At 46.7% G+C, this 15,082-nt stretch overlaps 1 protein-coding gene across 10 annotated transcripts in view; it reads left to right on the top strand.

The window, feature by feature from the left end:
* Dysf (dysferlin) overlaps window positions 1-15,082 on the top strand; it is a 258,409-nt gene that overhangs the window by 107,800 nt on the left and 135,527 nt on the right. For all 10 annotated transcript variants that reach the window (XM_045151445.1, XM_045151441.1, XM_004668296.2 and 7 more), the window contains exons 15-17: window positions 5,565-5,633; window positions 5,743-5,786; window positions 10,015-10,097. In XM_045151445.1, the coding sequence (XP_045007380.1) occupies window positions 5,565-5,633; window positions 5,743-5,786; window positions 10,015-10,097 (196 nt within the window). The remainder of the gene's footprint in view (window positions 1-5,564; window positions 5,634-5,742; window positions 5,787-10,014; window positions 10,098-15,082) is intronic.

Below are 15,082 nucleotides of genomic sequence, written 5' to 3'. Positions count from 1 at the left end.
TTCTTTATTGTTTGTTTTGTTTTTCAAGGTAGGGTCTTGCTCTAGCCCAGGCTGACCTGGAATTCAGTATGTAGTCTCAGAGTAGCCTTGAACTCATAGCAATCCTCCTACCTCTGCCTCCTAAGTGCCTTTTTTTTTTTTTTTGAGGAAAGCTCAACAGATTGGCCTTTTTTATGTGAGTGTGTGAGAGAGAAATAGAATGAGAGAGAGAGAGAGAGAGAGAGAGAGAGAGAGAGAGAGAGAGAATTGGCGCACCAGGGTCTTCATCTACCGTAATTGAACTCCAGATGTGTGCACCACCTTGTGAGCATGTGCGACCTTGCACACTTGTGTCTCCTTGTACATCTGTTTACGTGGGATCTGGAGAGTTGAACATGAGTCCTTAGGCTTCACAGGCAAGTGCCTTAACTACTAAGCCTTCTCTCCAGCCCTTTACTTCATTTTTTGAGATGGGATTCTCATCTAACCTAGAGCTCACAATTCAGCTAGACTAGCTAGCCAATGAGCCCTAGTGGTCCTCTTCCACCTAGTGCTGAGATTATAGGCCACAACACCTGGTATTTTACATAGGTGCTGGGGTTTTAAACTCATGTCCTCAAGCACTTTACTCACTTAGCCATGTCCTCAGCCTTCTCTTTCCTCTCACATCAAACATGCTATGTCCACCATGCCACATTCAAACACGCCACACCTAGCCCTTCACTTCTAATGTGCCTGAGGCTCAGCCCTTCATCACATTGAAACTCAACAGGAAGTCATACACCAGGTGTCTCTGCTTTGGTTACCATTGTCTCATCCCTGGGTTAAGGTCTTCTCCTTCTAAAAGTAAATGTTCCCTTTGCAATTGGCAAGTCATTTGGAATGACTCTTGGATGTCTTAGTGCTTTCTGACCTAACATGCTAAGTGGTCATTGGCATCTGTGTTGGAATAAATCCTTCATTTGGGAGTTTCTCATTTCTAGCTTATCTCTCTTGATTAGCTGGAATTTTCTATAAAGAGCTTTGTCCTCTACCTCTTCTCTGACTATGGACCTCAATACATTTTGTGTGTGTGTGTGTGTGTGTGTGTGTATGTAGGCCGGAGGACAACTTCAGATATCATCCTCAGGAATGCCAGCTATTGACTTTGAGACAGAGTCTGTCACTGGCTTGGAGCTCACCAGTTAGGCTAGACATGAAGCCCCTGCGGTCCTTTTGTCTCTGCCTTCCCAATGTTATGTACTGCCACTCTCAGCCTAGGGCTCATGACCTGCCCAGCCATGGACTTTTGACTAGGTTTTCAGTACCAGGCATATATTCCCTCCTGTGGAACAGACCTCCAGTATAATTAGAGAGCAGTTTGTTTCTCCCCAACAGACATGCCACTACTGCACCACTTAGCTCACTTGGCCTGGCTGGCTAATCTTAGGGCTTGCAGGGTCTACTGCTGTTTACCACCGTTGATGACTTCTGTTTCCCAAAGGGCTGTATGCTACATAGTTTTCTCCAGCTTTCTGTCAGCTGGTCCACAGAGAAGAGGTTTCCAGCTTGATTTCTCAGTTAACTGCAGCCCAAGCATGTGGAGTCTTCAGCAAGTAGGGTCTTCTAGTTCTGTGGGCAACCTAGAGCCTTAGCAATAGCCTGTATTGTTTTGGGGTTACCAGGGATCTCTCTGGTAAGAAAGTCACTGGAAGGGATCCCATCCCTGGCACTGAAATTTTTCTACTAAGTTATGGATTCTGGATATACCATTATCCGAAGAGGTAGGTTTCCATATGGCTTATTCATAACATCTTAAATTTTGATCAACTCTCCTCTCAAACTTCTTTTATCTTCCTGGGCCTTCATTTCTGTCATTGCTTTTGTTTGGCCTAGGAGATTTTCCTAAAGGGCTGGTTTCCTTTACACTTTTCTCATTGCACGTTCATCTGAAGAGGTTTGATCCTGACTGTCCATGCAGTCCCACTGGGAGTTTCTGCATTTCCTCTTACAGACACTTGGTGGCACTGTTATCAAAGATGTGAGCCACCTGGGCTTAAGACACTGAAGACAGGACAGTGTGTGTGTGTGTGTGTATGAGAAAGAGAGAGAGCGAGTGTGAGTACACACTTCTTGGGAGAAGTAAAGGGGAAATACCTGTAGGGTAGGACAGGTTCTTCAAAAATCAGAGAAAAGAACAAGAAAAACCTCCGTATTTCTGTGTCCTTCCCATCCCAGAGGGGAGTCCTATTCAGTGAATGTTTATACATTTCCTTCTAATATGTTCTCTCCCTGTGGCTCCTTCCCTTCACATCTGCTGGAAGCTGATTGCTGAGGGATGGGGGAGGGGTGTTCAGCCCATGTCTTGGCTCTTATATTGTACACAGGGCCTTTTCTTCTTCTACTTAGGGCCAGGGACTTAAAAAAAAAAACAAACTTTTTTTGTCTTTTGTTGGTACTTTCACTGTGGTATTTAGTGCTTGCATGCTGCCTGGTATCCCTAAGTGTGAAAGGCTGTGACACCCTGACAGGCAAAATGTGAGTGAATGCCATTCAGGCACCATGTGTCATGCACTGTTGGTCATGACCCTGATGTTAATGGTCCCTACAGACACACTAAATGCTATGAGGGGGCTAGAGAGATGGCTTAGTGGTTAAGGCACTTTCCTGCCAAGCCTAAGGGCTCATGTTTGACTCTCCAGGTCCCACATAAGCCAGACACTTAAGGTGACACAAGCATGCAAGACTGCACACATGTCTAGAATTCCATTGCAGTGGCTAGAGGCCTGGAGTACCAATTCACTCTCTCTTTCCCATTAAAAAATTATATATATATAAAAGGTTATGAGGATCAGTTGACAAACTGATGGAGGCTGGCAACATTGCTTCTAGATGGCGACTCATCATTCATGGTGGTTTCCTGAGCTCTGCCCGCTCTGAGACTAGTGCTGTGCAGGCCCTAATGTGCCTGTCGCCTAGCAGTCCCCCACGTTGCTATATAGTCTCTGCAACTTTTGTTAGCTACATAATATTACACTTGCTGAATATAAAATAACAGTATCAGGCTGGAGAGACGGCTTAGCTGGAGAGACGGCTTAGTGCTTGCCAACAAAGCCAAAAGACCCCGGTTTGGTTCTCCATTACCCATGTAAAGCCAGATGCACAAGGTGGCACATGGGTCTAGAGTTGGTTTGCAGTGGCTAGAGGCCCTGGCACAGCCATTTTCTCTTTCTGTCTCTTTCTCTGAAACAAATAAATAAATAAAATACTAAGCAATAACATTTATCCTATTATATGTAAACAGTTTGTTTTCCTTTATTTTTATTTATTTATTTATTTTTTTTAAAGGAATCATATCTTGTGTGCTTTCTTTTTTTTTTAATTATTTATTTATTTATTTGAGAGCAACAGACACAGAGAGAAAGACAGATCCAGGGAGAGAGAGAGAATGGGTGCGCCAGGGCTTCCAGCCACTGCAAACGAACTCCAGACGCGTGCGCCCCCTTGTGCATCTGGCTAACGTGGGACCTGGGGAACCCGAGCCTCGAACCGGGGTCCTTAGGCTTCACAGGCAAGCGCTTAACCGCTAAGCCATCTCTCCAGCCCCTATTTTATTTTATTTTATTTTTGTTTTTTCAAGGTAGGGTTTCACTCTAGTTCAGGTTGACCTGGAATTCACTATGTAGTCTCAGGGTGAACTCATGATGATCCTCCTGCCTCTGCCTCCCAAGTGCTGGGATTAGTGTGCGCCACCACACCCTGCTGTTTTAATTAATTAAATTAATTATTAAATCTTAATTATTAATTTAATTTAATTATTTGTTTATTTGCAAGCAGAGAGAGAGAGAAAGTAGACATGCCATGGTCTCCAGCCACTGCAAATAAACTCCAGATGCATGTGCTTCTTTGTGGGTACTGAGGAATCAAACCTGGGTTATTAGGCTTTGCAGGCAAGCGCCTAACTGCTGAGCCATCTCTCCAGACCATTTTTCTTTTTAACTAACAACTCAGTGATAAACATCAGCATGCAGACATCTTTCTGTATACTCTTCCATAAGGAAATTTCTAGAACTGGGTCAGAGGTGTGCTTACATTTAAGTGACCAAAGAGTCTTCTAGAAAGACTATACTAATTACACTTGATCAGAGAGGGAAGGAAGGGAAAGAAAAGCATGAAGGGAGATAAAAGAGAGAAAAGGCAAAGGTAGCCAGGTGCTGCCCTGGCTCAGTGTGTGTGTGTGTGAAGGATGTAGAGAGGTCTGCTATATCCTCTCGGACCAAGGCAATCCTGGCCTGGGCTATAGAGATGGATGGGCCAGACCTTGTTCAGGCTTCCGGGCCTGATTTCCAATGTTGTCTCAGAGCCAGTGCCCGGGGACAGCTGGGTGGAGGTGCTTGCTGTGTAGGAGGCCCCCACTCCTATGTGTAGGTAGGTACAAGAAGCACATTGGTAGGACCTCCCATACTGTCTAGAATTCTGGAGTCCTTTCTTTAATTTCCCTTTAACATTTTATCTATATGTGGGATGGCAGGAGAATGCCATGGTATGTATATGGAGGTCTGCACACCAGCTGGGCCGAGCTGTGCCTATGTATTAACTGTTACTCTGTCCTTACTCCCTGCTAACACTACTTCTGTCCTCAACCTGGACAGCCTTTGCCCGGGCTCTCTTTATGGCAGAGAAGTAGGAAGGAGAAAAGATGTTGGCACTGGACTGTGAGGGAGGATAAACTCCTTGCCCCTGTGGACCTGAGACCCTGATCTAACTCAGATGCTCATTAAATGAGATAATGCACACAGAATGCAAAACTGAACATGAGGCGGGCCTATAGGCAAGGCCTTGAGGAAGACTGCTTGTTACTGTTAAGTCAGACATGCCTGCCAGGACTGTCCCACAAGTGGGCATAGGCTGCTAAGGGGCCTAGGAGTCCATGGACTCTGGAGTTAGAGTTGGCACCAAGTTCCTGGCTTGACTCTATTTCCATCCCCTCTAAGGTTATTGTCTGTATTAGGGTGGACTGGTCTGAGGCAGACTGTGGCTAATAGGTTTGTTTTTTGTTTAGTTTTTGCCATACTGGGGATTAAACCCCTGGCCTTGCACTTGCACATGCTAAGCAATCGCCACACCACTGAGCAACGTCCCCAGTGGCCTCATAGGATTTGCATCCTCAGTGAATTTTGTAGGAGCATGGACCTGCCTGCCCCACCCCCATGACTTACTAGGAGCTCCCAGTCTTTCAAAAGGAGTGCTTTAGGCTATGGGGGAGGGGTCCAGTTAAGCCATTGTGAATTCAGACTCCCCACATTTGGATTCCTGGCAGTCACTGGAAGCTGTGCCTCCAAGCCAGAGCAATGAGTTCAGGGCAGAAGGGCCATGGCATTAGAGCAGTCAACCCATGTCAGAGTCTTCCTTCCCTGAACTTTATCTCTGCAAAGATGCATTGTGTCTGTATCCACTGGACAAGGCTTAAGACCTTGGGGTCTTGCTCAGTCCAGAGGGCAAGCCATATGGCAGAGAATGGCTGCTGGTTGAGGTGGTGTTCCCTGAGGAGTTCAGACTCCATACATAGCTCCCCCCCCCCCCCCCCCGCCCCACCATGTCTCTAGCTCTGCAGCAAGATCCTGGAGAAGACAGCCAACCCACAGTGGAACCAGAATATTACTCTGCCTGCTATGGTGAGTGCCCACCCCAGAGGCCCTTGGGACTGCTGCTTCCTGCCTCATAGAGTCTGCCAGAGGAGGATGGGGACCCTTTAAAAGCACTGTTCTTCTTTTCCCTCCTCAGTTTCCCTCCATGTGTGAAAACATTCGGATTCGTGTCATGGACTGGTGAGTCCTGAGTCTCAACGGGGCTGTTCTGAGGGTCCCTGGGTCTGAAATTTCCTATAGCTGGGTGCTGTGGTGATGGAGGGTGTGACTGTGAGGGGCAGGAGTCAGGTGCTGGTCAGGACAGCACAGCCAGGTTGCTGAGGGAGCCATCGCTGAGGGTGGAGGGCTTCCTGGACGAACGTGGCAGTCAGCAGCTGGCAGGAAGGGCTGGGTTGGTAAGTCCCTGCAGAGGTTTCTCCAGTGAAGACATGGCACCGTGAGAGGGCAGGGCTGCCATGTTCCTATGAGATGGAATCAAAGTGTGCCCAGGCTGGGGAAGCGGGCCAGGTTGCCTGAGCAGAGGACGCTATGGAGAGCATGAAGCAGTGAGGATAAGAGCTCAGCATTTAGTGTCCACCACTCTGAAGAGTTCCTGTGTGCCGGGCACTTGCCCAGGAAGCACTCTCCATCTTTGCCTGCCTTTTATTTTCATCTGTATGTTCATGTGTTTGTATGCATTTTTGTGTATATGTAGGTGTGTGTTTATTGAGGCCAGAGAACAACCTCAGGTGCCATTGCTCAGGTACTCCATCCACTTTTTTTTTTTTTTTTGAGACAGTGTCTTTCACTGAACCTGGAACTCACCAATTAGGCTAGACTGGCTGACCAGTGAGCTCTTGGAACCCTCCTGTCTCTACTTTCTTAATGCTGGGGTTAGGGGCATATGCCACTACTTCCAGCAGTTTTTTTTTTTTTTCAAGGTAGGGTCTTGCTCTAGCCAGGCTGACCTGGAATTCACTATGTAGTCTCAGGCTGGTCTTGAACTCATGGCGATCCTCCTAACTCTGCCTCCCAAGTGCTGGGATTAAAGGCATGTACCACCATGAACAGCAGCTTTTTTCTTTTTCTTTTTTTTAATATTTAATATATTTGCAACGGGGGGAGGGAGAGAGAAAGAAAGAGAGAGTGAAAGAAAGAGAAGAAAATGGGCACGCTAGGGCCTTTTGCCATTGCAGATAAACTCCAGATACATGCACCACTTTGTGTGCCTGGCTTTATGTGGGTACTGGGGAATCAAACCTGGGCCATCAGGCTTTGCAAGCAAGTGTCATTAACTGCTGAGCATCTCTCTGGCCCCACAGAGTTTTTCTTTTTACATGTGTTCTGGGGATTGAATGTAGGTCCTCATGTTTGCAAGGCAAGCACTTCGCCCACTGTGTTATCTCCCCAGCCCCTGTTTAGTTTCTTGTGACTTTCAACTCAATGTCTTGGTGTTCCTTCAGAGGAATACATAGGGTGGGAAAGACTGAGTGTGACTTGTTGGAGGTAACAGCTGGGAAATAGTAGAGACCAGATGTGATCCCAAGGCTGCCTGTGTCCTTAACTACACTGCCTCAAGATATATTGAGTTGGTCTCTTGCACACTTGAGGGGGCCATTCAGGGTCTGCACATGTAGGCTTCATGATACCAGGCTTTCTAAAAAGGGGGAGCTGTCCTTTCTCTGCCCCCAAAGTCTTGGCCATGTGGTTCCCTGGCTGGTTTTCCTTTGGTTCCAGGCCCATAGCACCCCCAACCAGGAAGATGATGAGAGACTAGGGGAAAACCCCAGGCCACAGAGCCATTAAAGTGTGTGCCAGTTTCCTAGGCCTAAAGACAACAGCCTGTGAGAATTAGAGGGCAGGGAGCAGCTGCGGGTGGAGGGCAGGGAGAGGTCCCAAGGGCTGCTACCATGCTGTGAGCGGTGGGGAAGTGGTTTGGAGGAGAGGTGTGCTTTGCGTCCCAGGAGCCACCTCTGCATTTCACCTGGCAGTGTGTATGCTGTGTCCACATATGCGTTTGTGCGTGCTGCTGTGTGGACACATGTGGGTGTGGTTGGCCACGAGTGAGCCTGGCCCAGCTCTTGCACTGTGTCACAGGCGTCTGCATACTGTACCATCCAAACACATTACAGAATCTCGTGGTTGCATCTCTGGTTTGGGCTGCAGTGGCATTTTTATTGTGAGTCTATTTTCAGACTCGCTGTATTTTCCAAGAGCAAGCCCCAAGCCCCCAAAGCCAGCCGTTGGCCAGGACGTGCTCTGCTGCTGCAGGCTTCTCTCCAGAAACTGCTCTCTTCCCAGAACACACCGATAAACCTCACCATTACCTGAACCCTGGAAACATGATTCACTCCACATGGCCTTTCCTTCATAACCTCATCTTCCTTTCCAGTCTCTAAAAATTCCTTTTGCATTAAAAAACAAAAGATTCTCACTGCCCCCCCAAATGTCCTCCAAACAATCTCCCTCTTCCCAGAGGTCAGAAATCCAATCCTTTTCAAGTGCTACTCTTTTCCAGGGTTGGGCATGAAGGCAGTTTAAAAATGCCATTGATTTGAGCTGGGGCTGTAGTTTAGTGGTGGAGCACTTGCCTCGTGCACAAGGCCCTGGGTTTGGTTCCCAGCACTGCAAAACAAAACAACAGTAGAAGAGTGTCCACGTCAGGAGCGTGTATCAGGGCTGATTATCCCAAGGGAATGTTGGTTTTTTGGTTCTCACCACCACTGCTTTCTGGTAGTGGTTCCGATCTTAGGCCCAGGGTATTCTTAACTTCCTCAGCCAACCCCTGTCTGGAGGAACAAATTCACATATCAAGGCTCAGCCACCTTTCTCGGAAGGAAGTAAGAAGGAAGGGATCAGCATAGGCTGGGGATCTCCTGGGCCAGGATTGAAAGGAAAATGAGATCACCAGGCTCAGGGTATCTCTTGTGATGGTGTTCAGTGCATTGTCTTGAAGCCATCAAGGTGCAGTGCACACAGCAGGGAGAGCTGAGAACAGGGGTTTGGAAGTACACTGGAGAACCTTTCTGAAGGAGGTAAGGCTTGCCCAACATGGAACTGTTGACATCTAGGCCTGGGTGATTGTGTGGGGGGTGTCCTCATTGCTCACCACATTAGCACTTCTGCTCTCTGTCCCCAAGATGCCTGTAGCCCCTCATCTCATAGCTCTAGGGCCAGAATCACCGGAGGCAGAAACTCAGGTCTAGCTGCTATGGAAGTGGTAGTGGCAGCAGCTGGAGCTCTGGTTTCCAGTTAGACACATGCTTTTTTGTGTGTGCAGAAGTTGATGTCAGGTGTCTTCCTCAGTGGCACTTCTTGTTTTTAGGACAGAGCTCATTAATTCAGCTAAATTAGCTGGCCAGTGGGCCAGGGATGCTGCCTGTCTCTACCTCCAGAGGGCTTGGATTAAGTGTGCATGCCAGCATGCTTGGAAGTTATGTGGGTTCTGGGGCTCCAAATGCAGGTCCCACGCTTGCCTGGCAAGTGCTTTGCTCACTGAGCCATTTCTTCGGCCCACCAAGCTTGACTTCGTTGAATTATTTAACTGTCTCCACCTCAGTATCCTCACCAGAACCTGGGCTGGTTGTAGCACTCACCTGCCAGGCTGACATGGGGATCCTGGGACACTAAGCCATGGCTGATGGAGAGCAGTGCCTGGCTTAGAACTCGAAGAGCCCCTGCTAGTGATTGCCATTCCTTATTCTGCAAGGAGGAAGCAGGTGTGGGGCTCCGCACAGGGTTGATTCTGGCTAAGGTAGCACCTGCCCCTAGGCCCCTGTGATGGCAGGGGAGGAGGGAAGAACCTTCCTTCAGAGAAATAGGCTGTGTCCTTCCCATGTGAAGAGCATGACAAGTGACCCAGAGCTGGGGCAGCAGTCCTGGCTCTGCTTCTTTCTCTCTGGCTGACCCTGGGCTATGTTTCCAAGCCTTAGTTTCCTTACTAATAGTGCACCAGAGTTGATGATAAAAAATACTTGCTCAAGGGCATTGGGGAGCATCTGCTTAAAAATCTTCGTCACATACACAGTTATATACACAAAGGGACCACACATTAGCATTGGCTAATTCAGGAATAGCCTTGGATGGGGCTGTTCCAGGTATTCTCCCACATCTTGTATTGCTTTAGTGCTGGACTTCTGCTGTCCCTGGGTGTGAGAACCCGGCCCCACCAGCAGCTTTCTGCTCCCCATCCTGCCTCTGGCCTCCTCCCTTTTATGTGGGGCTGGCAGCCCTGTGCCGGTGGCTGACATGATGTGGATAGTTGGCAAGTTGGGCGGGCTCCCCGGAGGAGGCCCCGACAAGCACGCTCGTCTTCTCGCCTGTGCGCCGGGCCTCGGCGATGTGCTCGGTGTGCATCTCTGAGGCCGCTTCCTTTCTACCCTGCATCCCTTGCCACGTTCAGGCCTGTCTGCTTCCTTCCTTGTTGCAGGGACCGCCTCACTCACAATGACATCGTGGCCACTGCCCACCTGGGGATGTCGAAAATCTCTGCCCCTGGAGGAGAAATAGAAGGTACGTCCACCTGCTTTCTGCTGGGCCCCGCCCCGCTTCTCCCCTCAGATTTAAGAGTTTGCACAGCAGTAATGATCAGAAAGCCTCTGTTTTAGTTTTCCTGACAGTTGGCTAGCAGATATTTAGGGTGCATCACACTGAGTGGTGGGCTACTCCACTGGATGGCCTAGAGGAGACACCTCACTCTTGCACACAATGCTGGGTGGGTGTGGCTATCCCATTGCTGGATTCCATGGTGGCTACAGGTACTCTAGTAGTTTCTATTTTGAAATGGCTTTTATTGGTCTACTAAAATGACTGAAATCTACCATTATGTCTACCACTCCAGACAAGAACTATTAATGCCCTGAGATTTTCCAGGTGTACATGTGGGTCTATGTATGTACACAGACACACATTTGAAAAACAAATTGCTTTGAAAATTGATTTTTGTACTTAGCAATATTGCACTGATGTCTTTTCATGCGATTAAGTGCTCTTTTATCCTTTTTTTTTGGTGGTACTAGAGATTGAACCCAGGGCCATGTGCATCCTAGGCAAGCATTTTACTAACTGCATCACGCCCCTGGCCCTTCAAATACAATTGTAATGAATAGACATGAACACATGAATGTAGAATACTCAAATATTTGTTAATTTTCCTAGCTGAACAACTAACTTTGGAATGAACAAGTTATAACTGAGTCTCCTGCAATTCATAGTTTTTTTTTTTTCCTTAAATTTAAAACAGTAAAATTCTTGGCTGTTGGGGATGGAACTCGGGGCCTTGCCAAGCCAGTGCTCCATCATGGAGCTAAGCCTCAGCCTGTCAAAACCCTTTCCTTGCACACCAGTATCTGGACTTGTAATCTCTGTGTCAAAGGACTTTAACACTTTTAAGTCTTTCTGTCTGCATCAAAGTGGCCTTCAAGAAGACTGGACTCCAGTCATTCCCATAGGCTTAGTGTGACACACTCTTGTCAACAGAGATAAAATAATAACATCAAAATAGAATTTTGAAAGCTGGGTGTGGTGGCGCATGCCTTTAATCCCAGCACTCGGGAGTCAGAGGTAGGAGGATTGCCGTGAGTTCGAGGCCACCATGAGACTACATAGAGAATTCGAAGTCAGCCTGAGCTAGAGTGAAACCCTACTGCAAAAAACCAAAAAAGAAAAAAAAAAAAAAAAGAATTTTGAGCTGGGAGTGGGACACATGCCTGTAATTCTAGCACTCAAGAGGTGGGGGCAGAAGGGCCAGCAGTGTGTGGTCATCTTTGACTACACAATGAGTTCAAGGCTATGTGAGATAGACTTTGTCTCGAGGTAGTGAGACCTGAGGAGATAAACCACTTCTCGTGTCCCAGCCAAGGCCCTGGTGAAACCACAAAGGAAGTAGGGAGATAGCAAGAGTGCTGCTTCCATGGTGAACCTGACAATCAGTGCCAGGTGAAGGAGACAGACCCTGGGGACACTCAACACCTGCCACAGCAGAGATCCTAAGAAACACACCCACCAAGGCTCAGGGAATTTTGTGGAAGAGGTGGTGGAAAGATTGTAAGAGCCACAGGTTGGGACATCATGCCCAGAGGCACTACCTTCCCCCAATAACTGACTGCTGCTCCCACAACCATAGCCCACAACCCCTTGGGGAATACCAGCAACCCCACTGAGGAGGGAATGGGGGCAGGGAGGAGGGAAAAGATGGAACCAACACATGATGTATCCATGCAAAGTATGTTCTTAATTAAAGAATAAAATGAGTCAAAAAACCAATGACCAATCAAAGAAACAAATCATAAAATAACTCCAGCCAAAAACTAACAAATTAAAAATTTGTTAATTTGATGGTGGAAGTGGGACCTCATTGTTGTTTTAATTTCCATTTCATTGACAGCTACTGAAATGGACCAATAAACATTTTTAAATGTTTTCAATTTCTATGTTTTTTTGTTTTTTTTTTTTTGAGGTAGGGTCTCACTCTGGTTCAGGCTGACCTGGAATTCACTATGTAGTCTCAGGGTGGTTTTGGACTCACAGCAATCCTCCTACTTCTGCCTCCCAAGTGCTGGGATTAAAGGCATGTGCCACCACGCCTGGCTTTATATTCATATTTTATAGGTTTTAACATTTTTATTGTGTTTGCATGTGTGTCCTTGTGTGAGTGTGGACATGCATGCCATGGTGTGCATGGGGGAGCCAGAGGACAACTTCCATGTATTGGCCCTGGATTTCCACTTCTTTTGAGACAAGTCTCTTTTTTTTCTCTCTCTGATTCTCTCTCCGTATGTTGTTGACTGCTTGTTCACTGGTAATTTCTTTTTTTAATATTTTATTTTTATTTACTTATTTGAGAAAGGGAAAGAGAGAGAGAGGGAGAGAGAGGGAAGGAGGGAGGGAGGGAGGGAGAGAGAGAGAGAATGAATATGGGTACACCAGAGCTTCCAGCCACTGCAAATGAACTCCAGACACATGTGCTACCTTGTGCTTACATGGATCCTGGGGAATCGAACCAAGGTCCTTTAGCTTTGCAGGCAAACTCCTTAACTGCTAAGCCATCTCTCCAGCCCCACTGGTAACTTCTAACATGCAGAGCTTCTGGGAAATTCTCTTATCTTTTCCTCCTGTCTCGCCATCAGCTTGCTATGGCTTCCAGACCTTCATGTGGCTCCAAGGATGGCGCTCAGGCACTCAGGCACTCAGGTTTGAGCAGCAAGTATCGAGCCCCTGAGCTGCCTCCCCAGGCCTATTTTTATAGGTATTCTAAATGTGTATTCCTGGTCTGTTTTCTTATGGCATGTTTGTCTTCTTCTTTTTGGTTTTTAAAATTAAATTTATTTTTTATTAGTTATGGACATACTTAGTATGGAAACAAAACATGTTGGTACCATCCTTTCCCTCATCCCTGCCCCTTTTCCAAAGGGGTCCTCCTCACTGGGGTTGCAGGTTATCCCCAGAGGGATTGTGGGTTGTACACTGTGGGAGCAACAGTCAGTTATTGGGGAGAAGCAATGCTGCTGGGCATAATGTTAGGTGTGTTTTATGTCTACTTCAGTGATGGGCTCTTAGGAGCCTATAGATCTCTGCTTTGGTCGGTATTGAGTGTCCTCAGTGTCTGTCTCCTTCACCCTGGTGCTGATTATCAGGTTCACTGAGAAAGCAGCATTCTTTCTCATCTCCCCAGTTCCTCTGTGGTTTCAGCTGGAGCCAGTGTGGAGTGCAATTGGGTCGTTTATCTGCTCAGGTCCCGCTCCCATCTGAAAAAGAGAAGCAGATTCTCCAATGGAGAGTGAAGTCGGCACAGGTTAGATGTGATAGGCATTATTAATTTAGAGATTTGATGAATGTAGTCCCTCTTTTAGTTCAAGCTTAGAGGGGGCTTTGTATGGGAGAGCAAAATCATTGTCTGAATATGATTCTGACTTGTTTCCCAGTTCCAGAAATGAGTTCCTTTCCACTGAGTGGATCTCTTAGCCAATTAGAAAGCAACTGGTCACTCACCAAGGCTGAGTGCCAGTGTTGCACTTGCCTTTCTCTTATTCTGGAAGAGTTCCACATGTATATGGACGCTGTGTTAGTTACTTTTCTCCTTGCTGTAACCAAATTCCTGACCAAAAGCAGCTTCTAGTTCTAGGGCACAGCTCATCACGCAGGAAAGGAATGGAGGCAGGAGCCAGAAGCAGCCAGGAAGCAGGAAGTGGTGAATGCTGTGGTTCTGCTTGGTTTCTCAGTCTGGACCCCAGGGGCTGGTGCTGTCCCAAGGAAAGGTGTGTCTTCCCATCTCACTTTATCTGGAAACTCCCTCAGAGATTCATCTCCTACTGTCTCTAGATCCAATGAAGTTGACAATTGAGATTAACTTTCCCCTGTCATATACTTGGTACATAATTCTTGTCAATGAATTGAATAGCTTTTGCTCTGTAGACATTTAAATTTATATAGTCAGATCTGTTTGACTCTGCCTTAGTGAAAACAGCGGGGATCTGACTGGGTGATCTTAGCACTCTACTTTGAATAATCCGTTTTCTGTGTCTTAAACATTTGTTTGTTTATTGGGGGGGGGATAGGGAGAATGGGCGTTCTTGGGCCTCCAGCCACTGCAAACGAACTCCAAATGTACATGCCACCTTGTAGATCTGGCTTTACTTGGGTTCTGGGGAATTGACTCTGGATCCTCGGGCTTTACAAGCAAGCACCTTAACCCCTGAACCATCTCTCCAGCCTCAATTTTCTGTGTTTTAAAATGCCATCTTTTTGTTTTGAAGCAGGGTCTTATTCCAGTCCAGGCTGACCTGGAACTCACAGTGACCCCCTACCTCTGCCTCCTGAGTGCTGGGACTAAAGGCGTGAGCCACCATGCCTGGCTCTGAAAATGTCAGCTTTATTACCAACTAAAGTCCTAAATGTTCTATGTGTGTTTTGGGCCTACTTTTCCATTTTCTATTATCTTCAGTTGGCATGTCTGCTTATATTGATGTTGTTATCTGGATTATGCTGGCTCTATAAAATTACTTGGAAAGATTTAAAAATCTCTCAAACATCTGGGATAATTTATATAACAAAAGAATATAGATTTTTGAGGGTTTGTAATAATTCACCCATAAAACCATATGGGTTGGGTGCCCATTTAGAGTGGCAGCAAGCTCTTTAAGCACTTTTCAGTGTCTGTGGTGAGCACTGGTATTTTTCACTTGCTACTTTTACTCTAGTCAATTTTGATGATTCATATTTTCCTAGAGAAACCATTGTATCAAGGTTTTAAAGTGTATTTACAGTGCTTTGCATAGTAAACTTTTAGAATTTAAGCAATTTCTCTACTTATTCTGCTTTCATTTTTATTTTTATTGTGTTTGAATTTTTTTTTTCCTCAGTAGTTTTCTTAGCTTTTTAAAAAAAATATATTTGGGCTGGAGAGGTGGCTTAGCGGTTAAGCACTTGCCTGTGAAGCCTAAGGACCCCGGTTCGAGGCTCGACTCCCCAGGACCCATGCTAGCCAGATGCACAAGGGG

Source organism: Jaculus jaculus, chromosome 6 (genome assembly GCF_020740685.1).
Source record: "Jaculus jaculus isolate mJacJac1 chromosome 6, mJacJac1.mat.Y.cur, whole genome shotgun sequence".
Lineage (NCBI taxonomy): Eukaryota > Metazoa > Chordata > Mammalia > Rodentia > Dipodidae > Jaculus > Jaculus jaculus.
Note: the sequence above shows the minus strand (reverse complement) of the source record. Positions and strands in the feature narration are given on the sequence as shown.